Source organism: Monodelphis domestica, chromosome 8, assembly GCF_027887165.1.
Source record: "Monodelphis domestica isolate mMonDom1 chromosome 8, mMonDom1.pri, whole genome shotgun sequence".
NCBI classification, from domain to species: Eukaryota; Metazoa; Chordata; class Mammalia; order Didelphimorphia; family Didelphidae; genus Monodelphis; species Monodelphis domestica.
Window position 1 is genome coordinate 187,372,123 of NC_077234.1, and position 16,359 is coordinate 187,388,481.

At 36.5% G+C, this 16,359-nt stretch overlaps 1 protein-coding gene and 1 long non-coding RNA gene across 4 annotated transcripts in view; one reads left to right on the top strand and one right to left on the bottom strand.

Annotated features, from left to right (window-relative positions):
• The window catches only part of CFAP97D2 (CFAP97 domain containing 2), a 54,540-nt gene extending 40,423 nt beyond the window's left edge, over positions 1–14,117 (top strand). For all 3 annotated transcript variants that reach the window (XM_056807580.1, XM_007501228.3, XM_056807581.1), the window contains 2 exons: positions 7,814–7,997; positions 12,300–14,117. In XM_056807580.1, coding sequence (XP_056663558.1) covers positions 7,814–7,997; positions 12,300–13,643 — 1,528 coding nt within the window. In that variant the 3' untranslated portion in view covers positions 13,644–14,117. The remainder of the gene's footprint in view (positions 1–7,813; positions 7,998–12,299) is intronic.
• LOC103102877 (uncharacterized) overlaps positions 1–16,359 on the bottom strand; it is an 89,754-nt gene that overhangs the window by 35,154 nt on the left and 38,241 nt on the right. The gene's annotated exons all lie outside the window — the stretch shown is intronic.

The following is a 16,359-nucleotide window of genomic DNA, read 5'->3' on the forward strand; positions in this document are numbered from 1 at the left end:
AGTATTTATAACAGTCATTATGCATTTAAAGCTCTCTAGAGATGGAAATTCCATAGACTCTTCTAGTTGCCAATTCTGTGGCTCAACATCCCTCACTGTGAAAACAAAACATATTGAAAAAATTTCTTCCTCATATCTTGTCCAAATCTTCCAGTTATTTAAATTAATTTGAACAACTGATTATCCACCTTCAAAATAATTCTGTATGTACTTAAAATGATTACTAATCATTCTAGGATAAATAAACTATTTTATTAATAATTGGCAGAATTCATTTTATATATCATTGCTTAATCCACCTACCAAATGTCAATTTATATAAAGATGCAAAATGAGATTTTTCCAAAGCACTTAATCATTTTTAAAAATTAGTAGCATGTATATATCTAAGGAACTCAAAGTGCTTTAAAGATTTTGTAATTCATAGAAATGTCATTAAAGTATGGAAGAAGCATTAACTAATCATTAAACACTCCTGAGAGAATAATATAAGGCCATCATGTAACTATATGTGAAAAAGTTGAGAGACAAAAGAAATTTTCTCTGGTCACCAGAATCCAGTATCCAGGGCTAGGTCTTTTCCCACTAAAGCTCTTGTTTCATATAAGTCTGGGGCTAAAAATTGGCAGTGTGTAGTGGCAGTTAATCCCTTTATGGAAAGGTTTCCTAAAATGTCTGAAATTCTATTTAAAGACTTCATTTAAATAGAAGTAACCAACCTTCTTTAACCTTAACTAATTTAATCCAATGAAGGATGCTAGTCAGGACAATATTAAGAAGGCAGAATGATTCCTGAAGGAAGGTCCCTAGCAAGAAAATGTTTGAGTTTTTTGGTATAGTCTGAAAGTCTTGCTTTCTTTGTTTCACTGATTAAAATTATTCTTTAAGATATAAATGTCCCTAAGGTGGGTCCTTTACATCTTAATATGAATTAATTTAAAAATATCAGCCTCTCAACAACTAAGATCCATCCAAAGGGGGAAAAAATGTTTTTTTGTGCTTTTTTGATTTTGTGTTAAGTGGTGTCTGGGGAGTTTAAAGGGAAGAAGAAAGAGAAGGGAACATGAAAATTGAATCCTTTGATGGGGGTGGTATTCTGAGGGGGCTATCACAAAAATTTTGCTTTCAGACAGCCGTAGGATAACATTAGAGCCCTACAAGTAAATATTTCAAGATAAGGAAAACAGACACTAAGAAGTGGTAGCAGGAAGCAGAAATGAAAGTGGAAAACTCCTTTAAAAAAAACCCCAAACAAAAAAAATTCACTTTTGACTAATTTGCATATTGCCTAGGGCCAGCTAGTCACTAAATCAAGGAAGATACAATGGCTACTTTTACAAGAAGGTAGAATAATATTACATGGCATGTCCAGAGTTATTAGGATTCATTCAAGGGGAGAGAGGAAATAATGAAGAATTTAAATGATCTGCTAATGTTAGAGGACCTCTGAGTCTTTTGCTAAAGGGACTAAAGGCCACCATGTAATGAAGCATGAAGCTTGAAGATGTAGCCTGTAAAATTCTAATACATAAGTTTTCCATGTTTCTTTCCTCCATCTAAATTCTAAATTCCAAATCCTTGTAGAGCCACACAAGGCTTGTGGTTATTCAATGTCTACTTCCCACTGTAAGTGGGAACTAGTCAGACCATGTAGAATATATGACCTGGGCACACTTGTTATTCAGTGGAGAAAAAGTGAATTCTGGAAGATAAAAGTCGGAGAAGAAGAAGAAAAAGGCCTAAGGAAGTCATGGTAAGCAAGAGCTGAGTCAGTAGAGAGTCTGGATTCAAATAAAGGCATGTCACATTCAATAGAAATAACAAAGTAATGGCAAAGCATCAATAATCCTGTTGGAATTAGAAATCATTCTGTACTTTAGAGACATTTGTTCCTTGTGCTTTTGTGGAGTTTTCAGACCCTTCTCCCTAAAGACTGAAGAGTATTTTTAAACCAAGACCCAGAAGAGGATTTTGTGACATCTGAAATTAGAAGCCAGTTCCAAACATCAAATCAAGGACTCCAAACTTGGCTATAAGGACAACATCAGTGCATCTACGGTCCTCTGCAAGCTTATGACTCATTTATTCATTCTGCCAGCTGAGGATGAGGGATTCTTAAGAGCCCTTCAGGTTTTGGCATGTTTTTCAGCTAGATGGCATGTGGTAACTCAGGTTCAAATCATGTAGTTTGGATTTCAGTTTTTAGTATCAACAGGGCAGACCTCAAAATGTCAAATGACATGTAGCCTATTTAAAGATAAATCTTTGGTTTCCTTCTCAGGATAATATTTTTAAATGTATACATTAAAAAAAAATTCATGGGTTCCAGATTAAGAATTCTGGCCCAGATCACCTGCTTTGTTTCCCTCAAAAGAATAGTTTTTTGTTAACATAGTTTATAGTGCATTGGATTGTATGCACCTTAAGAGCAGGGATGACTGTTTTTGCCTTTCTCTGTAACCTTTACTAGCACAGTGCCTGGCACATAGTAAGCACTTAAATGTGTGACTGACACTTCCACTATCCTCTCTTCTACCCTCTTCTTAAGCCACTGCACAGAATGTGTCTCATTTCTTGTGAAGGCGTGGGCAGACCCCTTCCTCTGGATCTTTTTTCATCTAAATGCCCTGAGATATTAAAAACAGTGAAAACTATCCTAATTTTAACAAGGGTGCTCATCCTTGGACATGTCATCAGGAGAGAGTGATCCATGTAGTGGAAAGAGAACATGAAAATCACTACAGTGAGATCCTGGTTTTAAGAGCAACAAGAGAGGGAAATTCCTGGGAATTTCCAACTGCGATTTGATTTTTCATACTATTGAAGAGGAAGGAATACAGATATTTCAAAAATGAATAATCCTAAAAATATGCTACATATGCATGTGTATACATAGATTTTTTCCCCTATATATGTATATGCGTATGCTTTTATAAAATGGCTTTGGTCAGAGGCCACACAGCTGGGCAGAAACACACACCCAGACACCCACTGAGACATTATATATTCACCCCCTCTTCAGAGTTGGCCCTGCTGCCAGTGGACTAAATAGCAACAGGAAGGAAGGCCCAGGTTATCCTATATGATTCACAATGGAACTTTGTATTTAAAGGAAGAACAAAACAAAAACAAAACATAGCTCAGAAGAAAAATGAGTGTACCTGCTTCTCATAAATAAGCATTTCCGACTAGTTCTCAGTAGTATTATACAGGAAATGGCTTTACTTTGATTTAGTTTAACTTGTTAGGATTAGAACACTTGCTGTGTATTCTGAGGAGAATGGCTGTGTGCCTTCTTGACAAAAAGAGATCATCATTTGCCTTCTCATAATCTTCAGTGCAGTTGCACTCATCACTATATATACAAGAAAATCATAAAATTATCATAATATAAAAACCATAAAATAATCTGAGATAGTCCTGATGTGAGCACACATTTGTTGTGGTTATTCAGTTATTTCAGTCATATCCAACTCTTTGTGACCCCATTTGGGATTTTCTTAGCAGAGAGTTTGTCATTTCTCCAGCTCATTTTACAGCTGAGGAAATGGAGGCAAACAAGGTAAAGTGACTTGACCAGGGTCACACAACTAGTGTCTGATGCCAGATTTGATCTCAGGAAGAAGTCTTCCTAACTTCAGGTTCAGAACTCTATCCACTGTGCCACCTTAAATGCCCATGACTATATATACACATATATATTCATACATATATACATTCATACAACATAACTGACAGGAATGCTGTTCTTTTTAGATTTACAAACATTTATTAAGGGTCTCCTCTATAAAAAGTACTGGACTAGAAGATGAAAAAGAATCTTCCTCCCTTTCAAGGAGATTACAGCTTAATAGAGGTGACTAAGACATAACATAAAACTATAACTCTAAAGTTGGCACATGCACATTAAAATAGGAAGCAGAGTGACAGTGTAGTTTCCGACCTCCAGGATGGATGGGTGGAAGTCTCCTTGTATGGCCTCTGACCTGAAGCATGATGTGATTATTTGCCTGGACATCAGAACACACAAGCAAGACTGTCCAATCAAAAGCCAATTGGGGGGTGGGGCAGCTGGGTGGCTCAGTGGATTGAGAGCCAGGCTTAGAGACCAGAAATCCTGGGTTCAAATCAGGCCTCTGACACTTCCTAGCTGTGTGACTTAAACTGGGCAAGTTACTTAACTCCCATTGCCTAGTCCTTACTGCTCTTCTGCTTTGGAACCAATACACAGTATTGATTCTAAGATGGAAAGTAAGGGTTTAAAAAAAAGAAAGTCAATTAGGGATAACATCCCTGGAGATATAAGAGCCGGATGAGTGGGAACATGGGCTCCTTGGCTTATCCCTTCCTAACTTAAGCCTGCTTCTTTGCTGGTCTTAATTTATCTGGCCTGACAATGTGGTCAGCTGGGCCCCTTTGTCCCCTATAAAATGATTAGGAATCTAGGACCTGTGAAGCAGCACCATAGTCAAGAGACTATTAGGCTGGTAATATTTCCTTTCTTCTCTCTCTCTCTCTCTCTCTCTCTCTCTCTCTCTCTCTCTCTCTCTCTCTCTCTCTCTCTCTCTCTCTCTCTCTCTCTCTCTTCCTTCCTTCCTTCCTTCCTTCCTTTTCTCTTTCTTTCTTTCTTTCTTTCTTTCTTTCTTTCTTTCTTTCTTTCTTTCTTTCTTTCTTTCTTTCTTTCTTTCTTTCTTTCTTTCTTTCTTTCTGTCTTTCTTTCTGTCTTCCTTCCTTCCTTCCTTCCTTCCTTCCTTCCTTCCTTCCTTCCTTCCTTCCTTCCTTCCTTCCTTCCTTCCTTCCTTCCTTCTTTCGTTCTTTTGTTCTTTCTTTCTTTCTCCTGATAAATCCTTATAAATTTTATATGACATCTCCTAGATTAATTTTTATTTGTTACAGACAAATAAGAATGATAAAGTCAGAATGTGATTATGGCATAGGAAGCGTCTAGACAAATTAATAGAAAAATTTATAAGAAATTTATTCTTTTTTGGGGGAGGGAAATTTATTCTCATTTGGGGAGTCTCCAGGGAAGACTTTAGGGAAGAAATGGTACCTTTAAGAAAGAGAGGGATTTCAAATGGCTTGACTTTATGAAAGAATCCCAGAATCTAAAGGTTGGAGGGGACCTCATGGGTCATCTATCCAACTTTACCATAACACACATATTGTACTAACCAATTGCATGAAGGAAAGGGAAAACAAGGTGGGCTATAAGAAGAGTGAGTTCAGTTGGGCAGAGAGGTAGAGTCTAAAAGGAAATAGAATAAAAGAAGTCTGAAAAGGTAACTTAGAGCCAGTTACTGACTTTTTTTTTTAATTAATTTACTTAGTCAATATAGAACATTATTCCTTGGTTACAAGAATCACATTATTTCCCTCCCTCCCCTCCTCCCACCTTTTCCATAGCTGACGTGCAATTTCCCTGGGTATTACGTGTGTCCTTGATCAAAGCCTATTTCCATGTTGTTGGTGTTTGCATTAGGATGTTCATTTAGAGTCTACATCCCCAGCCATATCCCCCTCGACCTATGTAGTCAAGCAGTTGTTGTTCTTCTGCGTTTCTACTCCTACAGTTTTTCCTCTGAATGTGGACAGTGTTCTTTCTCATAGATCCCTCCAAGTTTTTCAGGATCACTGCATTGCCACTAATGGAGAAGTCCATTACATTCGATTATACCACAGTGTATCGGTCTCTGTGTACAATGTTCTCCTGGTTCTGCTCCTTCCACTCAGCATCAATTCCTGGAGGTCGTTCCAGTTTCCATAGAATTCCTCCACTTTATTATTCCTTTTAGCACAATAGTATTCCATCACCAACAGATACCACAATTGGTTCAGCCATTCCCCAATTGATGGGCATCCCCTCATTTTCCAATTTTTGGCCACCACAAAGATCACAGCTATGAATATTCTTGTACAAGTCATTTTCCTTATTATCTCTTTGGGGTATAAACCCAGCAGTGTTATGGCTGGATCAAAGGGCAGACAGTCTTTTAGTGGACTTTGGACATAGTTCCAAATTGCCCTCCAGAATAGTAGGATCAATTCACAACTCCACCAGCAATGCATTAATGTCCCCACTTTGCCACATCCCCTCCAGCATTCACTACTTTCCTTTGCTGTCATGTTAGCCAATCTGCTAGGTATGAAGTGATACCTCAGAGTTGTTTTGATTTGCATCTCTCTGATTATAAGAGATTTAGAGCACTTTTTAATTAATTAATTAATTTAATGTGCTTATTAATAGTTTTGATTTCTTTAACTGAAAATGGCCTATTCATGTCCCTTGCCCATTTATCAATTGGGGAATGGCTTGATTTTTTGTACAACTGGTTTAGCTCTTCATAGATTTGAGTAATTAGACCTTTGTCAGAGGTTTTGTTATGAAGATTATTTCCCATTTGGTTGCTTCCCTTCTAATTTTGGTTGCATTGGTTTTGTTTGTAAAAAACCTTTTTAATGTGATATAATCAAAATTATTGATTTTACATTTTTTGATTTTTTTTCTGGCTCTTGCTTGGTTTTAAAGTCTTTCCTTTCCCAAAGATCTGACAAGTATACTATTCTGTGTTCACCTAATTTACTTATAGTTTCCTTCTTTATATTCAAGTTCTACACCCTTCTTCTTAATTTCTTTCCACCATATTAATTAAATCACCATAAATTTCAAGCTGACTTGGGTTTTTTTTTATTTGGGATATCCCATGGTGATCAATAATTAATATAGTTTAGGTCACAACGCTAAAATCATCCTTTACAGTAGTGAAAGACAAGGTACAAAAGAGGGGAAAATTGATTTAGAAAAGGAAGATAATTTTTAAATTAATACTAAAGAAACAAAAGGGTGGGGAAAAAAGCCTAACAAACTTTAAACGTCAATGAGCTTACCCCATGATGCCTATGGTACATATGCCAAAGAGTGCACGTAGAGCACTCACTGTGGACATGTGGCCCACAGTGATCATTACTAGAAAGGCAGAGGGACTTGGGTAGGGGTGCTCCCTTCCCCCTCTCTAGTGTGCCTCTTCCCAGCAGCCCAATGGGAGCACTTTCTTCCTCTCCTGTGTGGGATAAGGCAGCAGGCAGGGGCTGGAGGCACTTAATGTGGGGGTGAGGCATAGCACACGGTCTCTTAGTGGCTAAGAAAACAAAACCGAGAAATCTACCGCATATAAGAAATCTATCCAAAAAAGTGACACACATACAGAATAAAAATGAAAGGCTTATGTCTTAGGTGAACAACAACAACAAAAACCACAACAACCAAGAGTTGCAAATATGTTGCCTGACAAAAAATAAAAATTCACATGAGCCAATAACTATATAAAACATAAAATAGATGTATAATATAGATATGAATATATTAAATGTCAAACTATATTAAACCAAATGGCAGATTAAATTCACAAAATAAAAATCAATTTAATTGAATAGATATAAACCAAGAGATAGTAACATCATAATAGTAGGAGTCTAAATGTTACTCTCTCAGAAATTAAGACAAATGTAACAGATAAAGAAGGAAATTATTTTAGGGTGATTTTGAGATCTAAAGAAGTAATGTATGCACAATAGGCAAGACACTATATAAATGTCACCTGTTATTCACTAATCATTACATAGCCAAAGAATCAAGCTATTAGTTAATAGATAACAAAGAGGGTGAGTTATCTGGGAAAGGCATCTTGAAGTTTCAGTAAATAGATGTAAGTATAAGGATTTTGATAATTTTATAATTTTGCATACTGAGTTTATAAAATAAGTTGTTGAACCTTATCTGAATGGACAGTTCTAACTTTTTGACTTTATATAGGGCAAAACGAGAAAGAGAACTTCGGAGAATGAACAGAGAAAACCTAACCATGCAAGAGAAATTTGTAAACTGTGTGCCTTGGTACCATTTCCGAAGATGGTGTGATGATTTGGAAATGGACGAAAAACTCAAGAATTCTATAACTGAAATTACACAACCATGTTGTTGCTCTCAGGATATAGTGGTAAGCTCTGAAAATGTTTTCTTTTAATTTTTATTACATATTTACTTAAATTTCTATTTTGCTTCAACCAGATTCATCAAATATGTATATTCAAACAATGTATTATATTATATCTTATAGTTATCCCACACAACTAACAAAATGGTTACAATAATAATGTTCAGATATATCCAATTTTGGAGGACATTTTGGGGAGCACAGGGGAAATGAATGCTTACCTTGTTGTAGTAAAACATCTTTGCATGTACCACAAACATTTACAAAACAGCTTAGAGCATATTCATATTATGCTACCCAAAAGAGATCTAGAGTAGATAAGCTACTAATAAGGTATGTGCAAAAAGGGTAAGCAAAGTGAGGATTTAGATCAGTTATTATTGAGACCTCCCTCATATTCTAATTTCAACTAAAGAAAAAGTTGATGGTAAGGGAAGATTAGGTTCTCTTGATTGGCATTATTCCTAGCAATCATGTTCTTTATAGAGCTGCATAACTCTTTACTGTACTTTGCCTATCTATATACAGAACTTTTTATGAGATCTTACAAAATTTAATATTTGAAATTCAGATTGCATAAGGGAAATGTTTATGTTTCAGAGTACAAAGGCCAAATAAAAAGTGTTTATAGTGTTCACAAATTTTTTCAAGGCCTAAGCTCTGCTCATTCTAAGTTAGGTTCTTTTCTCTCCCTCCCTCCCTTCCTCCCTCCCTCCCACCCTCTCCCTCTCTCTCGTTCTTTCTTCCTTTATCTTCCCTCTTAGAATCAATACTGTGTATTGGTTCCAAAGCAGAAGAGTGGTAAGGGCTGGGCAATGAAGGTTCAGTGACTTGCCCAGGGTTATATAGTTAGGAAGTATCTGAGGTCATATTTGAACCCAGGACCTCTGGTCTCTAGGCCTGGCTCTCAATCCACTGAGTCACCCAACTGCCTGTAGGCTTTAAGTTAGGTTATTTTCAAAGTACCTGCCCCTCTCTCAGGCTCCTAGAATGATTTAAAACCTACTACTGTGAAATACATCTTATGGGTCTGAAAGAACTGACATTTATTAAGGTATTCATTTTATAATGAGGGCATTACTATGGCCTTTGGAAATTTGAATTGATCAGGTATTCTGCATTTTTACATTAAAAATGGTCTATTAATAATCTCTAAAAATATCAGGTACTATGCATGTAAGACCTCAAACTCCAGACATTACACAGAGAAGAACTCTAGTTATCTATCCAAAAGTTCCTTTTGTTGAAAGGGAAGAATTAGTCCTGATTGGTGCTGGTAACAAATATGGTGGTTTCAACTGAAATGAAAAAAATTCTTGTAATTTATTTGGTTGTATTTCAGTTCCATCTATTCCTTGGTGTTTGGACACTAAATCTATTGTATTTCCCCATGGTCTTCTTGGATAATATGAAGAAAAAAGATATAGCACAAAGGAAGCAAGACAGAAGATAGATGAAATAAAACAAGACAGGCAGGGGTAGGGGTGGGGGGTGGGAAGGAAGAAAGAGAGGAGCGAAATCAGGAGAAAACAAAGGGAAGAAGTGATCATGGAAGCATATCAAAAATACATTTTATTTTGACCAAATATTATATACACACACATATATATTTATGTATACATGTATGTATATGCTTGTAGACATAATCCAAGTATACATATCAAAGAAGACAATGTAAGAACTTTGGAAAGAAGCAGCCACTGGATTCCTAGAAAGGCTTCCCAGACAGCCTTGGCAATACATGTCACTTAACTTGTAATACTTCCTGCCATGCAAGTGATGGGCCTCTTTGGAAGGAAAAAGATTTTATGAGGTTCTCAGGATCTTTGCTGTTGGTACTTGTTGCAATGGAGACAAAATGAAAGCATTAAGGAAATAATTAGCAATTATTCTCCTTTTGTGGTCCTAAAATAGAAAAATAACTTGGGACTTCCAAAATCAAAAGATGGGTTCAAACACAACCAATATGTCCTCCATGCCTTTTTTAAAATTAAAAAAAAATTGTAAAGTCTTTGGCTTATATGTGTGTTGCATAGGGGAAATGACAGTGACTGCCATAATGGCAAGATCAGACTTAGGAATCACAGAGCCAGGATTACAGCATAACTCAGATATAAATTATATTCCCCTATAAATGACCTTACAAGGGAGTAGAAATAACTTCTGTTGAAGTCTAACTGCATGTGTTTTTCCTTAGTTATGACACTCCCTGTGTCTGCCCTACCAAATTTTAAAAGTAGGCTTTAAAATGTAGACTCTTAGCCAGTCTTGAAATGAAGAGAAAATTGTATCTCAAAAAGGGAATGTCATTTGCTGGTGGAGTTGTGAACTGATACAACCATTCTGAAGGGCAATTTGGAACTGTGCCCAAAGGGCGCTAAAAGACTGTCTGCCCTTTGATCCAGCCATAGCACTGCTGGGTTTGTACCCCAAAGAGATAATAAGGAAAAAGACTTGTACAAGAATATTCATAGCTGCGCTCTTTGTGGTGGCCAAAAATTGGAAAATGAGGGGATGCCCTTCAATTGGGGAATGGCTGAACAAATTGTGGTATATGTTGGTGATGGAATATTATTGTGCTCAAAGGAATAATAAAGTGGAGGAATTCCATGAGAACTGGAATGACCTCCAGGAAGTGATGCAGAGTGAGAGGAGCAGAACCAGGAGAACATTGTACACAGAGACTGATACACTGTGGTGCAATAGAATGTAATGGACTTCTCCATTAGTGGCAATGCGGTGATCCTGAATAACCCAGAGAAAGAACACTCTCCACATTCAGAGAAAACACTGTGGGAGCAGAAACAGAAGAAAAACAACTGCTTGATTACATGGGTTGAGGGGCTATAATTGGAGAGGTCGACTCTAAATGAACATCCTAATGCAAACACCAACAACATGGAAATAGGTTTTGATCAAGGACACATGTAAAACCCAGTGAAATTGCGTGTTGGCTATGGGAAGGGTGGGGGGAGGGAAGGGAGGGAAAGAATATGATTCTTGTAACCAAGGAATAAAAAAAAAAAGGAATTCTATTAAGAAAGTTACATGCTTCCTAAAAAGAAGAGAAAGAAATCAAGCAAATTAAATGCTTACAGGTTTAGAAATGATAAGAATTTTGATTGTTAGGAGTGTCAAAGTGGAAAAAAGACACTTTGTGTTGTTAGGGAATGCCACCAATTAGCCATTAGTCCTAAACAGAAAGTTAGAGAAAATGACCTTTTCTGACAGGAGCATTGAACAGTGTTGTGGACACTCAATTTTTGATAGTCTCAGAATATACAAACATAATCAGTTTGGAGAATCCAATATGAAATTAGAAAAGTTAACATTTCCTTGGATTCCTCACCTCCTCCTTGATGTGTGCATTTTATAGAATATACTTGATAAGAGGATAAACAAGAACCAATCATTTACTTCTCATTTGGTTATATTATTAGAACTTTGTTAATTTCCTTAGCAGGTGAATGACCACAATTCTTCTTTTCCTAAAGACATCTCATTCTTATTTGTGCCAGGTTAAACTTTATATTGAGAAGTATTATGAGTATTTTCCTTCTCTGTTTTAAGGGAAGGCTTTAATTCTCTATTCCCTTTGCAACTAACCCACACTCCATCCTTAATTCCCAAGTTAGTCATTAATTAACTTTCATTCAATTCAACAGGCATTTATTAAGCTTGACACTGTACTAGGTACTGGGAATATAAAGATTTTAAATGATAGAATTTGCTCTTATGCTAGAATATCAGCCAAGGAATCCTACAATATTCTACAGTGAGACCAATTAAAGATGACTCAGCAAACTAACTTTCAGTTAACTAGAATTTTTCCACCACCCCTCTAGGGCTCAACTTTACATTATGAGAAAATGGGCTTTCATTAATTATTTAGTAACCAAAAGTACATACATTGTCCATTAAGATTTCAATAGGGATTTAATTCAACCCTTTAGATCTATAAGATAGTACAACAACCATTGATACCTAAAATAATCTTTCTGATGAAGAAACTGTCGAGTGCCATCTTTGAAACATTCAATTACACAGGGTGTCCTAATATCATAGTGCAGTTTTAAGCTTTAATAGCCTATTTGGGACAACGTATATTTATCTCACTGTGTTTAGGCAAAGATATGTATTAAAAGATATATTGGAGTCTTAACAAGGGAATTGAAACTAAGAAATGTTTCGGGCTTAACTCTAGGTTAGTCAAAAAAGTCTTATATTTTTAAAATTTCATTTATTGAATATCTTGATAAAATCAAGAAAAAGATTTTTTTTCTTAAACATATCTCTTTGTTACAGGTTGAAACAAGAATAAGGAAGGTAACACCAAGGAAAAGAACACTAAGGTCCAGGCAAAAGAAATATACAGACATGGATATGAGAGTGTCAAGTGAAAAACTATTAAAAAATATCAAGTGTAAAAAAGATGACATGGAAGTGTATAGTGCAGAATATAGAACAGAACCTTCCACACCAGTAAAGGAGGAGGAAGAATGGTTTAGTAAGACAGAGGAGACAGAAGAGTTAAATTGTCAAGTAGAGCCAGAGAAAGAGATAATAAGTAACCCAGAAGAAGAGAAAGACACAAGTAAGCAAATAGAGAACACAAGTAAGCTAGTAGAGAAAGAAAGCAGTGTGATTTCAAAGAAACGCGAAGTCACCCCAGAAGATTTGGAATTGATGGAGTTTAAGCTGAAGGAAACCGTTAAGTCAAGAATGCTAAGACTGGAACAAGAGTTGGAAAGGGATTACCAAATGCTGACAGAAGTGAAAGAAATGATCAAAATGAAAGAACAGGAAGAAAGAAGAGCAAGAGAGCTCTCACAAGGGGGAAAAGATCCTGTAGAGCCTAATGAGAAAAAGGAAACAGAAGTAGAAAAGATCATTTCTCAAGAAGCAAAAATATCAGTTTCGCGGAAATCAAAGGATTTGTTGGAGAGTACGAAAAAATCAGAGAAAGAATTGAACGATTCACAAGAATTAGAGAAAGAATTGAAGAGTTCCCAAGAATCAGAGAAAGAATTGAAGAGTTCCCAAGAATCAGAGAAAGATTTGAAGAGTGCAAAAGAATCAGAGAAAGAATTGAAGAGTTCCCAAGAATCAGAGAAAGATTTGAAGAGTGCAAAAGAATCAGAGAAAGAATTGAAGAGTGCAAAAGAATCAGAGAAAGAATTAAAAAGTTCCCAAGAATCAGAGAAAGAATTGAAGAGCGCAAAAGAATCAGAGAAAGAATTGAAGAGCGCAAAAGAATCGGAGAAAGAATTAAAGAGCGCGAAAGAATCGGAGAAAGAATTGAAGAGCGCGAAAGAATCGGAGAAAGAATTAAAGAGCGCGAAAGAATCGGAGAAAGAATTGAAGAGCGCGAAAGAATCGGAGAAAGAATTGAAGAGCGCGAAAGAATCGGAGAAAGAATTGAAGAGTGCGAAAGAATCGGAGAAAGAATTGAGTCCACAAGAACAAGAGGAACAATTGCAGGATTCACAAGAACCAGAGCAAAAAGAACAGGATAAACCATCTGAAGAAGATACAGTACCCAAGACACCAACAGAAGAGAATGTTCCAGCGGATTCACCATTAGAAGGAAATGAGTTCAATGTTCAGGAAGCCTTAGAAGAGGATCAGTACCGTTCAGATGATGAATAGACAGTCATGTCCACCACTTTATGTGATATAGAAAGCCGAGAGAAGACAGAAAATATCAGCAGTGTACAGTGTTCACTGTTATCAAGCTACAAGCAGCTGTTAAATAAGGAGTGGAGATGTGGGGTATAAATACTGTGACTTTGAAAGATGAAATTAACCTAGTGAGGCAGCAAATGTATTTTTGCTGTTTGCTGGGTTGGTACTCAGCCCCAAAGATGAAACAAATTGTTCAGGATAATTTGAACGGAGATCAGTTTTTTGTTTCTGAACTCTTGCTAGTTACTCTGTTGAGGATTTGCTTACATGACTGGGTGTACTTATTTCCAAGAAAGACAACACAAAATGAACTAATTCCTTCAAAAACAACAACAACAACAACAAAAAGAAGAAAACACACTTTCCTAGAAAGCACTCCAGTTGGATCCTTAACCAGTGTCTAAATAAATTAAATTAAAACTACATAATATAATGGAACCACAGCCTTCCTCTAGAAATAGAAGAGGGCACTTTGAATTTTTTTTATTAGATTATGTCAATGTCAAGGTATGTTACTATCTTACTGGATCTTTAATCTAATCTATGTGAATACTCTCCTCCAGTGGTACAGGCTGTACCTATTCATGCCTTCTCATCCTATAAAATGCATGTACATGCCTGTTGATTCTGGGCATCTCACATGGTATAGGTCTCCAGACTAGATTTAGATTCTGAGAGTTCTGGTTAACATAACCCTACTTTGGAGTCCTTGTTGCTTTGGAAGAATAGAGGACTTCCCATTCCCCCAGGAGTGTCCCAGAAAAGGGACACGATGGCAGTAAGGCAATGTTGGTTGCAAGGATGGAGGAAAGAGGGTATAAACTGAAATAGGAATGATCCGTTATTCCTAAAATGGATATATTGCCTCACTTCCCTCTCTGTCAGATCATTGCCTTGGGGAGAAAGTATTCTCTTCAGGTGAGAGCTCTATGGAGAGGAAGTTTGGGGGTAGGAGAGTGAAAGAGGGATAGAGATTGGGTTTTTGAGGCTCTAGTCAGAGGATCTGGCTTCATGTCTCTGGGTCCCAATTTCCTTTTCTATAATTATTTTTTAATTCTACAAATATTCCCCCCAAATGTGATTTTATACCTCTTAACATATTCTACTGTTTAATTACTCTCACCATGGATAATTATTATGTCTTCCTTCTGTTTAATGTAAATTTCATGCCCTGCCATCTTAGGCCATACCTTCTTGTTCTGTCCTTAGTGGAAATAGAAAAGGAAAAAAGCCATTCTTTTTCCTAGCACATAGAGCATAAAACCAGCACAAATCCCTTTGCTTAGGACTAGCCTTCTTGACAGAATAATTCCATTTCCTTTAAACTTTCCTCAATGTTCTCATTTCCAATCTTTTAATCAAGGCAAGTCTATTCTGAACCCTATCCAATGGGAGTTCTTGGCAATGTAGTTGCATCCTCGTAAATTTCTTAGTTAGCATAGGAGGTGAAAATCCCACATAATGCAGACTATCATTGAAAGTCCCTTGAATCACCCATTTTTAAACATTTTTAACTACAAAAGTGATAAAGTGTCTTCTAAAAAGGACATGGAGGAATCTATATGAAAGGGAAGTAAGATCTGAGCTATTTGGTATGGAAACAATTAAAAATAAGTTTATCTTTCACTACACTAGGTAAAGATACTGAACAGGAGAGAGGCAGGAAGCAGAGTTTCTATCCAAATGAAGTAAAACAAAAACAGAAAGACTGAGTTCCTGGAAAAACTAGCCATTAGGGTGAAAATACTCTTAGGAAGGGCTTCATACATAAGCATAACTATAATTAGAGGGGGATCTCTCCACCACAAAACCATTTCCTGTTCTTGTTTCATTCCAAGGGAAGAAAGTCAAAGGGAGCACTTCAGGGGCATTCTAGCAGGACCAGGAAGCCAGATTTAGATTTAGAGGGCATGCCTCTTGTGGGCTTGGAAGTCAGGGAGATCTAAGTATAAAATTCACTTCATTTTTGAGCTGTTTGACTTTGCACAAGTCATTTAACCTTTCCAGTCTTCAGTTTTCCCATTTTAAAAATGGAGGTAATAATAGCAATTTTTAAAAAACAGAGATAATAGCAATAACAGGATTGTCCTGAGGTTCAAATGACAACGTATTTAAAATGTTTTGCAAACTTTAAAGTCTTATGTAAATGCTAGCTATTATTACTATTATCTATGACCTTGCTGGGAAAGCCAACTGAATCTGTCCCTCTTATTAGTGCTACCAACCTAAGCAGAATCAAACTATTATATAATGAAGATGAGATTCCAATATCACACTAAGGAGAAGGAAGATGTTCAATGTATGAGAGGCACTGAGAATTTACACTGCCTGAAAAAGAAAAAAAAAGCATTTGTCTCCCACCTCATGTTCTTTCTGGGGCATATGTAAACTAACTAGTGAAATGGCTGGGGATATTTGCTGCCATATACTAAATTGCTTGTTCTCACTCTTTATCTCTTACACACACACACACACACACACACACACACACACACACACACACACATTCACAAGTTAAATGCAAATATGTCACTCATCACCAAGTATACTGAGATAAACACTTCTTGGTTATTACTTTAGATTCTCTTTTGTATACTTCCCTGTGCTATGGTTGCGTTTTTAATTACAGCATTGTATTGTTGTGCACAGGCAGCTTTTTATTCACTAAGACTGCCTGATC